Below are 17,734 nucleotides of genomic sequence, written 5' to 3'. Positions count from 1 at the left end.
TTCCTTTCAGGAATACAAGCTTCTAATATCGAACAGGATTTGGTAGACTTGCGGGGCAGAAGTCACGTGGAATCCAGCGGGAACCCCCTAAGCGCAACGCGCGGAACCTAGAGACCTCTGACTCCAGACCACACCCTCTTGCCACGTCCCTTCCGGGGAGGTGGGCGAGTGACGGTAGGAGCTCAGCGTGCGCGTCCCCGCTGAGCTCAGCGTGCGCGCCCCCGGCTGGCTCGGCGCGCGCGCCTGCGGCCGACTTGCCACAGATCCCGAGTCTGGGCCGGGTGGGCGGGGCACAGCGGAGAGGAGCGGGCGGGGCGGGGCGCGCGGAGAGGACCGGCGCCGGGAGAGGAGGCCGAGGAGGAGAAGGAGAGAAAAGGCGGCGGCCCGGCGGGGCAGAGGGGCGAGCAGGAGGCGGGTTGCACGGGGGTGTGGGGCGCGGAGCGGCGCCGGGACAGCGGGGAGCAGCTGGGCACGGCGGCCGCGGCAGCTGGGATTTGGGCCGCGGTTCGGCCGGGCCGGCCGGTGAGTGTCGGGGGCAGACTGCCGGAGTGGCTGGCGCGGCCCGGGCCGTGCCCGCGGGCAGAGGCGGTGTCCGAGCCGGAGGCGGCGGTGGGGCGGGCGGGCCCGGCCGGGCCTGGGGCGGAGTAAACACGGCCTCGCGGGGACCCCGCGAGTCCCAGGCCGGGTCCCGGCGGCGAGAGGGCGGCGGCGGCTTGGCCTCCGCGCCCAGCCCGCTGCCCGGCCGGCCCTGGAGGCCGCCGACAAATGGCGCCTGAGACCCCGCGGGCCGACCCCTCGGTGCCACCCGGGCTCACGGGTCTGTGGGTGAGGGTAGGTGGGGGAGAAGCCAGAGTTAAACTTAGGAAGCCCTAAGATCCTCGAAAACCCGGCCTCTCTTCCCTTGTGCAGATTAGAAACTTGCTTTGTTTGGGAACAGGCGGGTTAAAGTAATACTGAGAGGCATCGCCGACTGTCTCCACGGGATGAGTGAAGTTGGTAACTTTTCCATTCATGGAAGTGAAAGAAGCTTAGTCTTAGCCTCAGTCCTCGTTAAAGAGAAATATCCTGATTTTATAGGTCTGAGGGGTATGACCATTTCCAAAGTGGTTTGTGTCCTGTCTCGTGGAAGTGCATTGCTGGGAAGGGAGTATAGAGTGCACGTTGAATTCAAAGTAGTCTCCTTTGAGCGTGTTATTTACGCGTGTGTTTAGAGAATACAGCCAGAACAGCGTGCTGTTTATCATGGTTCTAGTACTCCATTCCCCGCTCTCCCTGTGTCTTGTTTTTCTTTCTGAGCCATATCGTAAGTCTTGGATAAAAGATGCTTGAGAAGGAATTGACCTTTTATTCCATAATTACTTTGTTGACTCGGATCCAAGATGAAGTTATTTATGGGCATTCTGATATCAGTGTAGATTAACTCAAAACTTTACATACAAAACCGCAAGCTTTCTAAGCTTTTAATTTCTGTTTGCTACATTTCAACCCATTTTTGTGTCCTTTAGAGACCTAGAAATTCTACTAACAGATTTTGCGTTCCCGTATATTTTTTAAGCTTTTCCAGAGTTGTTGACGGCCAAGAGGGAAGAGAGTAGCGTAAAATGTAAGATGAGGGTTTTCCTAAGGGTTCAGGTTTTCAGTTTACAGTTTTCGCTGAATCATGTTCTTTATGCTTAGTCACTGTTTCTTACTACACAAGTTTAATTGGGGATAACAGTGTTTTGCTAACTTTTATAAATTGCTAATTTGTTTTTATTAGGTATTTTAATGCGGTGACATAGCTCTTTTGTGTATGTGTGATTCTGGAAATGTTAGTGGGTGGAGTTTTGAGAGTGTTATCAGAGAACTGAAGTTTCCGATATAGGCAAACTTTTATGCATTCCAAGTGTACTAGGTATTTAATTTCAATCCAGTACTTTTGTATGGCTAGCATTGGAGATTTTTTTTCTTAAATAAACAAAGTGTCCTAATATGCTATTAAAGAAAAATAATATATATTTTGAGATACTGTATATAGTTAGGTGCTTTAAGGTCACCAAAATAGGTCTTGTTTCATGTGTGTTTACTATTTGATAGACTATGTTACTAAAGTGTGACTTTTAATAGCATAAGCCTTATGCTATTCACTGTGGTTTTGGTAACTCTTGTAACGAAGTTACCATGACTGCTTGTTTCATTAAAAGAAGTTAGCACATGCTGTGGAATGACATGATATTTGTAGAATTTATTAATATTCAAGTCTTCAGGCAAAAAGCTATAAAATATTATTTAATTTCAAATTTATTTTTGATGAAATAAGTGAGATTGGCTTTGGACTAGTGGTTTTTACACTACAGGTAGCTCAATTGTTAAAAACAAGATAAGCATTCCTCAATTACAACCCAGTCTATAAAAATCTTTTTCCAAAAAGGTTTTGTCTTTTTTTTTAAGAGTGGGTAATGTTAGCATTAGATCCTCATATGATTGTTTTTAATAAACTTTATAAGTATAAATGACCTGATATAGAAATGATTACAGATAAAGTTTTGTGCGTGTGCGTGTGTCTGTTGTGTAAAGTGAAGTACATCTTTTCTGAGCAATACATGTTTGTGTTGTACTGGACTCACTAACAATTATAACCAACCTTTGTAGAGTACTAGGTTGGTTTCACAGTAGAGTAATTGCATCATGGTCACAAAGCTGAGTCGTGGAAGCCCATTCCCCTGTGCCATGCTGCCCATTGTAATAACTTCAGTTCCACCATTCTGGTGGATTATTTTTATCTGAGTATCAACTCAAATTGGTTCTGGTATGAATATTAAATATTAATATTTGTTATTTTAATTTCTGATGTAAGTCTATAGTAATTTCTTTTGTTTATTTAGTGGAGAACGATTTCAAGTAGTTAGGACTTTCACTTTGGGATCAGTTACATATGACCATATTTAGAAATGCAAGATTTATGTTTTAGAAGAGTAAAAACTTGAAAACAAAATTCCACATAATTAGGTCATCATTCTATTAAAAAAGAAGTCAGAACCAAAATTTAATAAAAGAATGTATACAGTGTAACCAGTTTAGCCATTTTGAACTCGTCAGTAGGCCAGGTAGTTTGAGATGGGAGTTTAATGATCTTGGATTTTTCAGTCTTGGCTAGTCATCCCAGCCCCCTTTTTTATACCAGTGAAATAAAATACCCAATTGAAGTTGTATTTTTGTTACGGCCTTTAAAACTGAGTGCACCTGACCATAAATCAGCAGCAATGTTTGTATTTATTGTGCAGTAGCACCTCTGACTCTGCAATAAGCATGAGACTTGCTCTGGAGGAGTTAAAACTGATTGCTAAATATGAAATTTCAGTTACAGACTTACTGGTTAACTAATGAGCAAGTCTGTCTATAGTTCCATTTCAGCCTTTCATTGAAGCAATATTTTATTGTCTCAGTGGAATTTTTTTTAATCTAATATCATTCAGTTCAGTCACTCAGTCATATCTGACTCTTCGCAATCCCGTGGACTGCAGCACGTCAGGCTTCCCTGCCCATCACCAACTCCCAGAGCTTGCTCAAACTCTTGTCGATTGAGTCGGTGTCCAACCATCTCATCCTCTGTCATTCCCTTCTCCTCCTGCCTTCAGTCTTTCCCAGCATCAGAGTCTTTTCCAATGAGTCAGTTCTTCGCATCAGGTGGCCAAAGTATTGGAACTTCAGCATCAGTCCTTCCAATGAATATTCAGGACTGATTTCCTTTAGGATGGACTGTTCTGATCTCATTGCAGTCCAAGGGACTCTCAAGAGTCTTCTCCAACACCACAGTTCAAAAGCCTCAATTCTTTGGTACTCAGCTTTCTTTATGGTCCAACTCTCACATCCATACATGACTACTGGGAAAACCATAGCTTTAACTATACTGACCTTTGTCAGTAAAGGTCTAATATCATATTGATTGTAATATTAAGGAAGTAGACTGATGCCACTCCCTTTTTTTAGCTTCCTTTCCTCACCTCCTACATACTCAGTCACCTGCACACATGTGGACACCTCGATCTCTGCTTTTCTTTTTGAATTGGATCCCTCTATAGTCAGTAACCTGTAACCGGACTGCAGGATTCATTAAAAAATTGAAGAAAATATACAGTTAAACATTTCCTTCTGTGCCTTGTATTACTATTATTTTTTTAAAACAACGAAAGATTGAAATTAATTTTCTTTGATTTACTTTTCCCTTTGATTTGCTTTTTTTGATGGGCAATTTAGCTTATTCCACATATAATGCCTGGAACATATGCCCTAGATACTCAGCAAATATTTGAATACTTTTGACTTTTTATAGAAGGTACAATGAGGTAATTTTTAATTTTGACTCAATCTGGTCAACTAATAGTAGATTTACAAAGCATGTTTTTATGATGTATGTAGCTTTCCATGGATGAAGAATTGTTTTGGAATCCATTTGGTTATTTCTTGTATTATAATAATTTCACTCATATTAATGAACGAGGCTCTAATTGAGGCACAATCTTGAATACCAGGAACACGGGAGATCCACTGGAGAAGGAAATGGAAACCCACTCCAGAATTCTTGCCTGGGAAATCCCATGGACAGAGGAGTGTGGCAGACTACAGTCCATGGGATCGCAAAAAGGCATGACTTAGTGACTAAACAGCAAGACCGACATGACTAGTATTACCAAGGAAAAATGCAGTGTGTAATGAGCACATGATATATGGAATCTGTGTCATACTTTGCCTTTGGGTATGTGGGAAAGTACCATTTAAACTGATAAAGATTTGAGACAACAGGAAAGGGGAGAGAGAGAAAGAGAGTGAGAGTGTGTGTGTGTGTTTGTTTGTGTGTGTATCTGTGTCTGTCTGTCTTTGAGGCAGAGGCAGACATTAAGATCAGCTTGAGGCAGCAAGTTGTGTTGAATATTTGGATGACTTGATTTAGCATATTTTAAAATCATGCTAATTTGCCGTTCTTTATTTATCTATTGCCTTATGTATTGTAATGAATTTGGAAAAATAATTCTTTTTTGAAGGCAGTATCTTTATGTCTCGAAATAGCCTTTAATAACAAGATCTCATTTCATTGTATGGGCAAATGCATGTCTTAAAATTGTTTTTATGGATTACTTGTCAGCCACAGATTATGAGTTGGCCTGGAATTTCTGTTGGAGAAAATTGAAACTATTGTAAAGCATTTAATCACTTACAATATTTTGCAGTCTAATGAAACTTTTTCCAGTCATTCAACTTTAAGTGTAAATAGATATGTTATTTGGAAGGTTAAGATTCTGTTTTAGAGTTTTTTAAAAAACTTAATATTGAGGAGTTTTAAATTAACCTCATCTTGAGCTTGAAGCTCAATTTTAGCAATATGTTTTTTGCCGGACCTGCTGTGTCACTGTTCAACCGATAAATCAGGGATTGACAGTTTAAACTTGTTTCATAGAATTCCTGAGCAATTGTGAAATACTTTTTGGAGGCATATTTAATTTGATAATAGCGATTTTGAAAGAGGATAGATCTGAAAGTTTTAAATTCTGAAAGAATACCCCAGAATACTCTTTGGGTATTGTCTAGTGCATTTTTAAAAATCTTATTTCTTAATATATTTAATTGTAAAATGGACTTAAACTTGATTCCTTCTTTGTATAACTGTTTTGAGTAAACAGCTCAGTTTACAAACAGTAAATTTGTACTGTTACGTACATTTATATTGAGTATTACATATGTAAGTTTTTTAGTTTAGTAAAACATTAATGTTCAAAGCAGTGTGCTATTATAATTAGAAAGGACCAAAAAGACCTTCTTGACCACAAGGGTGATTAAGTGCTGGGATAAACTACAGGCAAAGTTGTGTAACCTCCATTCCTCAAATAACATCTTAACATTGCATCACTGGTTACTGAAGTGCTGTCTAATTTTCTTAAACTTTTGTAAGTAAGCATATCTGTTTTTGTCCATATATATTGATCAGATATAGGTTGCAGTCCTAGCTCTGCCACTTACTAGGTAGATGACCTTGGCTAAGGCTAAGTCACTTAGCCTTTCCGTACCTCAGTTTTCTCTGGGCTGTTACGGGGATTAAGTGACATTAACATGGAATATATTAACACCAAGAAGGATAGAGTAGGTACCTAGTTAACGTTCCTTTTTCCTTTAAGCCTACTTCAATAAATAATAAATGTTATGGACTCATTGCTGTGGAGGCTTTTATTTATTATTCTTTTAAACATTTATCCAAAGGAGGAATAGTGTGGGAGGAGTCTTATTTATTTTGAACCTTGAGAGCCTTCTACTTCTGCCTTTTAAAGTTGTTGCTGTTATGCATTAACTCAGTTGTTTGTAACAGTTGCTATTTTAAACACATCTGAATTAAGGGATGTTTTGAGATGTGTTCTGTCTGGTGTGGTCATGTGATGTGCATGTAACATAAAGTGTTCCTACTAGTTCTGAGAGCGTTGGTCACTTCTGTTGGAACTGCTTGTATTTTTAGGTTTCTCTGTCAGTAACAGTCAAGTTTATAACCTTCAGCATGTGAGATGAACTCTAGTCTAGTTGTTGCAAAATAAGAAAGCTACAGCTGTTTTCACAATCTAATCACTCAGTAAAATTTGTCTTATTAAAGTTTCTCTTTGCGTAATTTACAAATGTCATCATAAGTCTGTCATTTCTTCTCTTTTGACCCCTTTAGCAGTATATCTTTAATTTATAGGTCATTTCCTTAGCTTTAAATTTTATAGGAATAAACATTCAGAAGTATTCATAATTTGTAATTTTTAAAAACATTTAAAAATGTAGTTTTGTTGATAAATGTGTGCCTTGTTTTCTTCTGTACCATAATATCAACTGGGAACTTTGCTGCTTAATCGACAAAAACTCTGTCAATGATAGACTTTTGCTATTTGAGTTTGAGGAAAATTAAGCCTGTCCTAGAGACAAAGAAATAGCAATCTGGGGAATAATTATTTTACATTAGCCACCTAGATGCAAGGTTGAATTTATGGAAAAGAATATTGAAAGAGCTAGCAATCTCTTATGCACTGAAGTGAAAAAAATAGGCTAAAAATTGGCTTCTTATCCAGAAAATTATTAATTTAATTTGGGGAATTTTGAGGTGAGTTACCTGTGCCATATGCAAGTGGAGGTATATAGTAAATAAGTAGCTGTAGAGATCTGACGTTTGGATGAGGGATCTGGGCAGGAGGTACAGGTAAGTTTTCAGCATATAAATGGCAGTTGAAGCTTTTGAGAAATTGAGAGCACCCCGGGAGAATGTATAGATTGAACCAGAAATAACATGGATCCTTGAAGAAGAGAAATATTTTAGAAGAAAAGATTAAGGAATAACCGGTGGTGGGGGGAAAAGCAGGGAAATGTGAGATCATAGAAACTAAGAAAGATAGTAGTTCAGAAAGGAGGAGGAATTAGTCAACAAAGTGATGTAATGGCTAAAAAAGATGAGGTCTGGAAAAAATGCCCTTTGAATTTAGCACTGAGGATCTTGATGCAGCGGTTTTAATGAGTGGTTGTAAAAATAAAGCCACATTAGAGGGCTGAAGAGTACATGGGAAGTTAACAGGGTTTGTTTATTTGTTGTTTTTCTTTTGAAAGCTTGAGTGAATAGAACAAAGTAGTAGCAAATGCGAGCTACTGTTTTATTACTTAGTGTTTAAAGATGAAATAGTCTTCTAACTTTTTGCTGCTAATAGGAACAAGCCATTAAAGAAGTTGAAGATTTATAGAAAAAAAGACATTGAATAGGCTTAGTAATTATAATTTAAATTGGCGCATTGTGGCAGTGCTTTCTCTTCTTTGTGTATAAAACTTTTTTTGATAAAAGCACGGAAGACCATTAGTTATCTGTAATCCTTTCATGTTATTTTATGGATGCTATTTCTTTGCTTAAAATCCTCAGTGATTTCTAACTACTTCAAGTCTGAACTCCCTAGAATAACATACAGCACACTTTCCATGATCTGTCTTAACTCCTACTTTCATGTCACCTGTGATCCAACAACACTAGGAAACTTGAGGGTCCCTCAGCATGTTTTGCCAGTTTTTGCGTTCTGTTATTTCAGCATTGAATACCCTTCTTCCTTTTTAACCCTACCCGCCTATGCTTAAGACCTCTCATTTTCAAGACTGCTGTGAATTCTTCTCTTCTCTCTTCTCATATTGATTATTTTCTCTGTCATGTTAATCATATTAAAAAGTGGCATGATTTTACTTTCATCTCTGATCTTGTGCTGTAGCACCTTGAGAAGCGGCACTGTGTCTCCTTATCTTTATATTGCCATACATTATTATTATTATGCCATACATGTATTACCAAACACAGAGTCTGGTACGTGGCAGTTAAGTGATAAATAAGTGTTGAATAAAGGAATGAAAACTGTGGCCCTCAGAAGGAAGTGATTTGCCCACTGTCACAGAACTGGAGCTAGAACTTACATTTTTTGGTTAAGTGCCCTGTATGTTTTATTAATAATAAGCCTTATTTTCTTGATTTGTTATAGAACTTCTTAAGGCATATGTACAAGGAGAGGTCAACAGCTGAAATCTGAAGTGAATTTATATATTTAGAAAGAATATAAAGAAAACTTCTAATCAGATTCTAGTTAAGTATTTTCATGAAATTTAGATTATTCTCTTTTAGGAATATGATGAGGTCTGTGCAGTGTGGGGTACATCATAATCAGTTTAATTAAAATGTAAAAAGATATAAGTGTTCTCTGAAATCTCGAAGTTAAATATGCATTAACTTGTTTTTGGCATTAATTTATATACTACACGATATACTAGAATTTAAGAATTATATTTTGAAACATTTGGCCTTTTGAGTACATTGTTAGATGTTATGTAAAAATGAATTTTTGACTTCTGGAATTGATGTTCTTAAGTTGGTTCAAGCTGGATCAAATATATGTAAAATAAACTCATTAAATATGTTTATTTTACATATTTCATTCTCATATAAGCCAATATACCTTCATGATTTGATTTTTATTCTTAAAAGATTGTTTTAAAAATCAGCTGCTTTTTGCCTAACGTCTTATTTCTTTTCCGTCTCAACGACCAGAGCTGGACTGGCCATCATGGAGGAGGAGCTGCAGCATCCGCACTGTGTTAACTGTGTCAGTAGACGATGTATGACAAGACCGGAGCCCGGGATTTCCTGTGACTTGATTGGTTGTCCGTTGGTTTGTGGAGCAGTTTTCCATGCATGTAAGGCTGATGAGCATCGACTTTTATGTCCATTTGAACGAGTGCCTTGCTTAAATAGTGACTTCGGATGTCCATTTACAATGGCTCGAAATAAAGTTGCTGAACATCTAGAAATGTGTCCTGCAAGTGTTGTGTGCTGTACTATGGAATGGAACCGATGGCCAGTTAGTTATGCAGACCGGAAATCATATGAAAATCTAAGCAGAGATGTTGATGAAGTGGCACAATTAGATATGGCCTTGGCCCTTCAAGACCAACGGATGCTCTTAGAATCTCTCAAAGTAGCCACCATGATGTCAAAAGCAACTGATAAAGTGTCAGAACCTAGAGAACAGATCTCAGTTAAACCGAGTGTCTCAGATATACCACATACTAATGGTTTGGTATCTGTTGATGAAGAATCTTATGGTGCACTTTATCAAGCTACTGTTGAAACAACCCGAAGTTTGGCTGCTGCTCTAGATATTCTGAATACTGCTACAAGAGACATTGGCATGTTAAGTACGAGCCTTTGTGCTTCCCCAAATGAAATGAATGAAGAGCAAAATGCCAGAGAAAGCTTACAGAATAGAAACCTGAAAGACCAGGACCATCTTTATGAGGATGAGATGGGAGCAGTAGGTGGGATTGACCATAAGGACACGAGTCAGAATGCCCAGTTGGAACAAAATGGTTCAAGTGATTTATTATGTGACTTGGATGCCAGTTCTTATGGCACTTCTGCTCTTTGTAATGGCTTTCCTTTGGAAGATATATGTGCACAGGTCATTGAGCAGAACCAGGATTTACGTACTGACTCAAAACAAAGTAACTTAACAAATGGAGAATGTGTAGCATCAGATGGCCCTTCAGAACCTTCTAGTTCACTTTTAGTAGCAGCACAGGTTAGGGAAGTAATACCACCTAATGCTTTGCCTAATGGCACAGTTCAGCATATTCTCATGCCAGATGATGATGAAGACTTGTGTTGGAAAAAAGTAGATTTAGGGGACCTACGGAATGTGGATGTCTTATCTTTCAGTCACCCTCCTTCATTCAAATTTCTTTCAAATTCATGTTGGTCTAAACCAAAGGAAGATAAAGCAGTAGATACAGCAGATTTGGAAGTTGCAGAAGATCCAATGGGTCTCCAAGGAATAGATCTAATCACAGCAGCATTACTGTTTTGTCTAGGAGATTCTCCAGGAGGAAGGGGTATATCTGATAGTCGCATGGCTGATGTTTATCATGTTGACTTTGGGACTCAGACTTTTTCACTTCCATCTGCCATTTTAGCTACAAATACAATGGTTGGGGAAATAGCTTCAGCTTCAGCTTGTGATCATGCCAACCCACAGCTTTCAAATCCAAGCCCTTTTCAGACACTGGGGCTGGACTTAGTATTGGAATGTGTCGCTAGGTACCAGCCCAAGCAGCGTCCAATGTTTACATTTGTTTGTGGACAGTTATTTAGAAGAAAAGAATTTTCATCACATTTTAAGAACGTGCATGGTGACATTCATGCTGGACTCAATGGCTGGATGGAACAGAGGTGTCCTCTAGCATATTATGGTTGTACCTATTCGCAGCGTAGATTTTGCCCGTCAACACAAGGAGCAAAGATTATACATGACCACCATTTGCGGTCATTTGGAGTTCAGCCATCTGTATCTACAGTGTTAGTAGAGCCTGCTAGAAACTGTGTGCTGGGTTTACATAGTGACCATCTAAGTAGTCTTCCTTTTGAAGTCCTGCAACATATTGCAGGGTTTCTCGACGGCTTCAGCTTATGCCAGCTCTCATGTGTATCCAAGTTAATGAGGGATGTGTGTGGCAGTCTTCTCCAGTCTCGCGGAATGGTCATACTTCAGTGGGGGAAAAAGAAGTATCCAGAAGGAAATTCGTCATGGCAGATAAAAGAAAAGGTTGGTGTCATTTAATTGTATCAACCCCTTATTTGACATATAATAGGCACTTAATAATGTTGTTGCTGTGAAATTGATCATCCTTGTTGTGAAATTGCATGCATGCATGCTAAGTTGCTTTAGTCATGTCCATCTCTTTGCGACCCTATGGACTGTAGCCTGCCAGGCTCCTTTGTCCATGGGATTCTCCAGGCAAGAATACTGGAGTGGGTTGCTATGCCCTCCTCCAGGGATCTTCCGACCCAGGGATCAAACCCGTGTCTCTTAATGTCTCCTGCATTGACAGGTGGATTCTTTACCACTAATGCCACCTGGGAAGCCCATTGTGAAATTGACCATCCTTAAAAATAATTCAGTATGATGACAAACTTTTTTATAAGGATAATTAATAAAAATGTGAATACATTGTTAGAATTGTTAGTCATAATCACATATTTACTGCAGACATCCTAGAACTAGATTCTAGTGTCATCTGACAGAGGCTACTTGTAGTTCTTCAGTTGAGGGGTTCTGTACCTACTCACTTCTTCTGAAACAGCTCCCTTTGCTTGAGTCCATGTTCGCCACCTTCTTTCTAATTTGGGCTCCATCTGAAACATTTGCACTGTAGGACAATGGAGGAGTCAAAGAGAAGGTGTCTTTTTAATTGCTTGCAGTTGGCAGCTTCTGTTCATTCTTAGCCCTTTCTTTCTTAGAACGTGGTTGTTACAAGTAAAACTTAAATAAGGAGACGTGAAAAAATGTCTACTACTAGCAGGTGACCAGTGGAGCATTTGGGGTATGTTGTTCAGTCCCTAAGTTGCATCTGACACATTGCAGCTCCATGGACTTCAGCAGGCCAGGCTTCCCTGTCCTTCACCATCTCCCAGAGTTTGCGCAGATTCATGTCCCTTGAGTCAGTCAGCCATCCAACCATCTCATCTTCTGCTGCCCCCTTCTCCTTTTGCCTCAGTCTTTCCCAGCACCAGCGTCTTTTCCAGTGAGTTGTCTCTTCGCATCAGGTGGCCAAAGTATTGGGGCTTTGGCATCAGTCCTTCCAATGAGTATTCAGGGTTGATTCCCTTTAGGATTGACTAGTTAGGGCTTCTTGCAGTCAAAGGGACTCTCAGGAGTCGTCTTCTGTATCACTAGTTTGACGATGTCAATTTGGAATTTAGAAAACAAAATGGATGGATGTGGAGATGGCTTGAAGTGAAATAAGGGCAGTAGGATTTGATGTTGTTCGCAGGGACTCTGGGTTTAGCACGGAACAAGGGTGTGTTGCAGATTGGAAACTTCACCAGGAGATTTAGGTAGGTCTGGGAACACAGCCTAGCTCCACCATTTTCCTTGTGTGATACCTTATTTTTGCCAGCTTCTGTTTGAGGCACTATTCAGTCGAAACTAGAAGGCATTACAACTGTCTTTGATTGAAAGTGTTTTTTCATTTTAGAACATTTATAATATGAAACTTTGATTTCATAAAGTATAAAAAAAATTGATAACCTTCATATTGGTTGAACGGGGGTATATTTCTGGGTACTTTGTTTTTATCACCCTTAGGTTTTCTCTTATTTTTATTCATTGCTCCAGTTTTTTTTTTTCCTCTCATTGCTCCAGTTTTTGAGAATTTTGCATCTGCTTCTGTGCTCTCCTGAAGCTTTGACCAGTAAATGAGCACATTATTTTATATAGAAAATTTCATACTTGCTGTGTATATGTGAGTATGTGCGTATCTTCATTTACTACATGATTTGGTGTATTTCTGCCATTGGGCTGGGACAGTCAGAGCGTGGTCCCTTTTTGTCCTTGCCCACTAGTATTGATCTATGAGGTGAAATATTTTCTGGGGAGTCTATTACTACAGAAAATGTCATCTCCTCTTGGAGTTTAAATTGCCATCATTTATACAAATTACTTAACATGTGTGTCCCTGGCCACTTTCTCCTCTGAATTCCAGGTCATTATGTATAGGCACCTACTGGACATCTCCACTTGATTATCCTCAGTAAACTCAGCATGTCCAGCCTACTCCGTTTCTCTGCCCCTCTTAATCTCAGAAAGCTGCATTATCATCTCTTAAGTTGCCTAAACTCGGAATTTGGGAGTTCAGGTTAGCCCTTTCCCCCGCTTTATTTCCTTCTCCTGGTATTCACACAGTCCTATTGTCTTCCTTCTTCATACCTCTCAAGTTCACTTCCCGTTTCTACTGCTATTTCCCTAGTTGGTCCCGCCTGCAGTTCTCTTCTGGGTTACTATAGCAGCCACTTCCTTACTGGGCTTCTGTTTCCAACTGAGTCCCTCTCCAACATATTGCCTGTAGAAGATGTAGAGTGATAAATAATTTTTTGAATACAGTTCTTACGCTGTACTGCTTAAAAACTTTAAAAATGTTTGTCCAAAAAAAAAAATGTCTGTCCATTGCCCTGGGTTAGGGGCCGATTCCTTAATGAAACATTTAAGAGTTTTCATAATTTTGTCCTTACTTGCCTCTTCAGTTTCCTTTATATTCCAGCCATCGAATTTACTAGTGGTTGTTGAATGTTTTCTTCTTGCCTTAAGGTGTTTGAATACACTGTCCCTGAAACCTCCATTTGAATGCTTGAAATATGTGGACCGTGTGCACTTTTGTTAATTTATTTAATCTACTGTCCCTATTTATGGATAAAAAAACTGGTTAAGTAACTTGTCCTTGAATTCAGACCTGGGAACCTGTTTCTGGAGCTTGTGATCGTCATCTCTGGTATATCCTGCTTATTCTTCAGATCTTATCTTGTCAAGAAAGCCTTCTCCGAAAGTTCTTAGGGAGGTGCATTTTTCCCCAGAAATGCGTTGTATAATGATATGGAATTAAGAACTGTTCATTTTACAAAAAGTTGTATAAAAATTTCCAGAAACATTGAAGTACGTGTATTCGTCAGTATTACTAAATGCCTTTACTATTTATAAATAGTGAAAAGAAAACGTTCCTCTACACAGTATCCTAGAGTGTTTTTAGTATACTTCATATGGTGTAATGGAGATTTTTTTTGGAGAAAAAACACTTGTATTGTCAATATCTCCTATATACATAGTCCTTTGGGTAGGATGAAAATCTAGTACAGTGTATGTTATTTTAGGAAGTGACTCGAAATGTTTTATAGAAATTAATAATTGCTTAATAAGCCAGGTTGGATGTGATTTTTTAATGCTGAGTTGTTTCTTTTTTGTTATTAGATTTCTTAAAGTCATAATGTCATAGAAGTTATCTTATAAATATTTAATAAAAAGATTTATATCGGAATGAGTTTTGTAGCAAGCTACTTGAAACTTATTTCTCATAACAGAAATGAATGTAATTCGAGCAAGAAATATGTTTTCATTCTTATAAATTGACTGGTTTAAATCTGAAGTGGAATTTTCTTCTAGGTATGGCGATTCAGTACTGCATTTTGTTCTGTCAATGAATGGAAGTTTGCTGACATCCTGAGCATGGCTGACCACTTGAAGAAGTGCAGTTACAATATTGTAGAGAAGCGGGAGGAAGCAATCCCATTGCCATGTATGTGCGTGACACGAGAACTCACTAAAGAAGGACGTTCACTTCGCTCAGTTTTAAAACCTGTACTTTAAAAAGTCAAATTCCACTTGCACATACATGCAAGCTCCTAGTATGATTTCTTTGTAATATGTGACACTTTATTAATGTATTAAAGATTACAACTAGCTAAATTTATTGTCACTATGTATATAATGTTTTGAAGTGACATATATTTTTATAAAGTACTGATTAGTTGGGAAAAAGTTGCCTTAATATTTGAAATGTGTGAATTTTTTGGAACTTGCTGGACAGGGTGATTTAATTTTTGCCTACATAATTTTCAGAATTAGTATTTTTAATGGTGTGCATATTTTGGTTCTTACATTTTTTGCTTCTTAAACTAACAAGATCCTGACCAAACAGTTTACTCCTCATTTTCTGTGGGTTACAACCCATGCATTCAAAAAGCAAAACTTTGATTCTGATTTTTACATCATAGACTCTTCAGATAAAACATTCAGTTGCTTAAGCACTGCATAAAAACATTATAAAATTTTTATTTTCTAGTGTTCCCCTTATATAATTGTTGATATGGAGATGATCTGTAATGTGTACATAATGTTTAAATCGTGAGTGATGTTGATAATGCCATTTATCGTGTTTTAAAAATAGTCTACAAAAATGTTGTCTCCTTCTGTATTTGCACCTCTCATACAGAGAGTTACCATATACAGCTTTTTCTGGTTAGATGCCACATCCAAAGACTCATGGCAATATGTTACGTGACAGGTTAAAGCAAAATCAAACAAAAAAAAGCCTTTGAATTTAATTTGAAATGGTATATGATATTATATATTTGCTAGGAATTTGATATTTGGAGAGAAGAAGATACAGTCAACCCTTCATATCTGCATATCCGTGGATTCAATTGAAGGATGGAAAATACTTGGAAAAAAAAAAATTCCATGAAATTCCAAAAAACGCAACTTGAATTTGCCACTCATCTTCAACTATTTACATAGCACTTACATTATATTTGGGCTTTCCTGGTGGCTCAGACAGTGAAGAATCTGCCTGCAATGCAGGAGACATGGTTTGATCCATGGATCGGGAAGATCCCCTGGAGAAGGAAATGGCCACCCACTCCAGTATTCTTGCCTGGAGAATCCCATGGACAGAGGAGCCTGGCGGGCTACAGTCATGGGGTCGCAAAGAGTCAGACAGGACTGAGCGACTAACACTACACTACTACTGCATTACATTTACAATTATTTACATGGTATTTCCATTGCATTCAGTGCAGTCGCTCAGTCTTGTCTGATTCTATGTGACCCCATAGACTGCAGCACGCCAGGCTTCCCTGTCCATCACCAGCTCCTGGAGCTTGCTAAAACACGTCCATCGAGTCGGTGATGCCATCCAACCATCTCATGCTCTGTCATCCCCTTCTCCTGCCGTCAGTCTTTGCGTTAGGTACTGTTAATAGTTTAGAGATGGTATAACGTGTATGGGAGGTGTGCATGGGTTATGTGCAGATACTGTGCCATTTTACATGAGGGAGTTGAACATCTGTGAATTTGGGTGCTGCAGGGAGTCTGGAACCAATCTTCTGCAGACACTGAGGGACAACTGACTGCATGGCCCATTTTAAGTTTGAGTTGGGCATGTTCTGTGAATAAATTTCAGATATTCACAGTGCAAAGGGCTTAACTTTTTTCAGAAGTGTTTAAAATTTTTGCCTTTTGGTGTTTATAAAAATCACAATTATGTTGTTTTAAGACATGTAAAAATGTGACATTTGCTGTCCTTTAAGATGACAATCATGAACTGCAGAGAAGCCTGTCTTGGTTGACAATCTCTTTAAAATATTTCCAGGTTAATATTCCATACACTTCTCTACCAAAAAAATAAGAATTGCACCTTTATGTAAAAATCAAAATTTAACAGAAATATCTTCAAAGACCTGTTCTTGAGGTATTTTATTATAGTTTTCAAATTGATTTATGCTATCATTAACCTGGTATGGTCAGTTAAAAAGATGAATATATCAGTATTAAGAAATAAATGGCAAAGATGGGGACATGTACTTAAATAATTTAGGTAACTTCTGGCATTTGGTAAGCCGAAATGGTTACAAATTACTTTGTTATATATAAAATTTCAAAACTCTGTTTTGTCTTCTCTTCCTACATTTGTCCCTAAGAGTGTTCTATTGTTAACTAGATTCTTGATTCCCATATATGGCAATCGGGCTGGGAAGAGGCATTCTTTGGGCATTACAAAAGAATTCTGAATTGCTTAAGGCCTGATTTGGTTGGATCAAGTCCTTATTACAGTTGAAAAATACAGCATTGAAGACTAGTTGTTTTGCCTCACCTGTCGTTTTAATTAGTAGAATACTTATTTCTCAGTGCTTAAACTATCATTTTGAACTGTGAGATTTGAATTATATAAACAGTCTCTTTCTGTGAAAAAGTCAGAAGGTATCAAATTCTGTAAAATATAATTCTGCCTATTGAAGTTTTGCTGAAGAATATGTCTGGTTAGGAGAGCACAAACATTCACTTTTTGTCTTATGATTGTGCTTTTTAAAAATCCATGTTCTTTTAAGTTTAGACTCCTTATTTTCACACTAGATCATGAGATATTTACCATTTTTCACCTTTTATTTTCTTTTACACATCTTTGGCTGTTTTCTTTTTGTTTGTTACGCCACCATATTATTTTGTTAAAATGTTTTCTTTGTGTAGTATTTGTTCAAGTTCTAATAAAATTAATATTTTCCTTTATATGGCTCAGTAACTTGAAAAAACTTATATTTAAATAAAATATTCATCCTTGTTTGATGAAGTTGAGACACAGTCATACTGTTTCTGTAGTGGGATTTTCTGCATGTTATAGGAGTTGTTTTATGATTATCATTGCTCACCCATGTTTTACTGGTGAACATTATTACTATTTTTATTTAATACGGAAAACTCAATAGTTAGCTTTCCCTGCCCCTTCAGTGTCTTCTTGAAAGTAGTCCCACCTGGGGCTATTGAATGGCTGAAGAGTTTCTGGCAATAGTATTTTTCTAAAACTTGTAGTGGGAGCAATCTGTCTAGCCTTTTAAGCA

At 38.3% G+C, this 17,734-nt stretch overlaps 1 protein-coding gene across 2 annotated transcripts; it reads left to right on the top strand.

Annotated features, from left to right (window-relative positions):
* Positions 1-406: 406 nt before the first annotated feature.
* FBXO30 (F-box protein 30) lies at positions 407-17,405 on the top strand. 2 transcript variants are annotated; one of them, XM_061130445.1, is made up of 3 exons: positions 407-522; positions 9,068-11,117; positions 14,505-17,405. In XM_061130445.1, exons 2-3 carry the CDS (start codon positions 9,084-9,086, stop codon positions 14,706-14,708), a joined length of 2,238 nt encoding a protein of 745 aa, XP_060986428.1. In that variant the 5' UTR covers positions 407-522; positions 9,068-9,083; the 3' UTR covers positions 14,709-17,405. The 2 variants fall into 2 exon arrangements, with proteins under 2 accessions (XP_060986428.1, XP_060986427.1); XM_061130444.1 differs by lacking the exon at positions 407-522 and adding an exon at positions 8,523-8,605.
* The last annotated feature ends 329 nt before the right edge of the window (positions 17,406-17,734 follow it).

Source organism: Dama dama, chromosome 26 (assembly GCF_033118175.1).
Source record: "Dama dama isolate Ldn47 chromosome 26, ASM3311817v1, whole genome shotgun sequence".
Lineage (NCBI taxonomy): Eukaryota > Metazoa > Chordata > Mammalia > Artiodactyla > Cervidae > Dama > Dama dama.
Note: the sequence above shows the minus strand (reverse complement) of the source record. Positions and strands in the feature narration are given on the sequence as shown.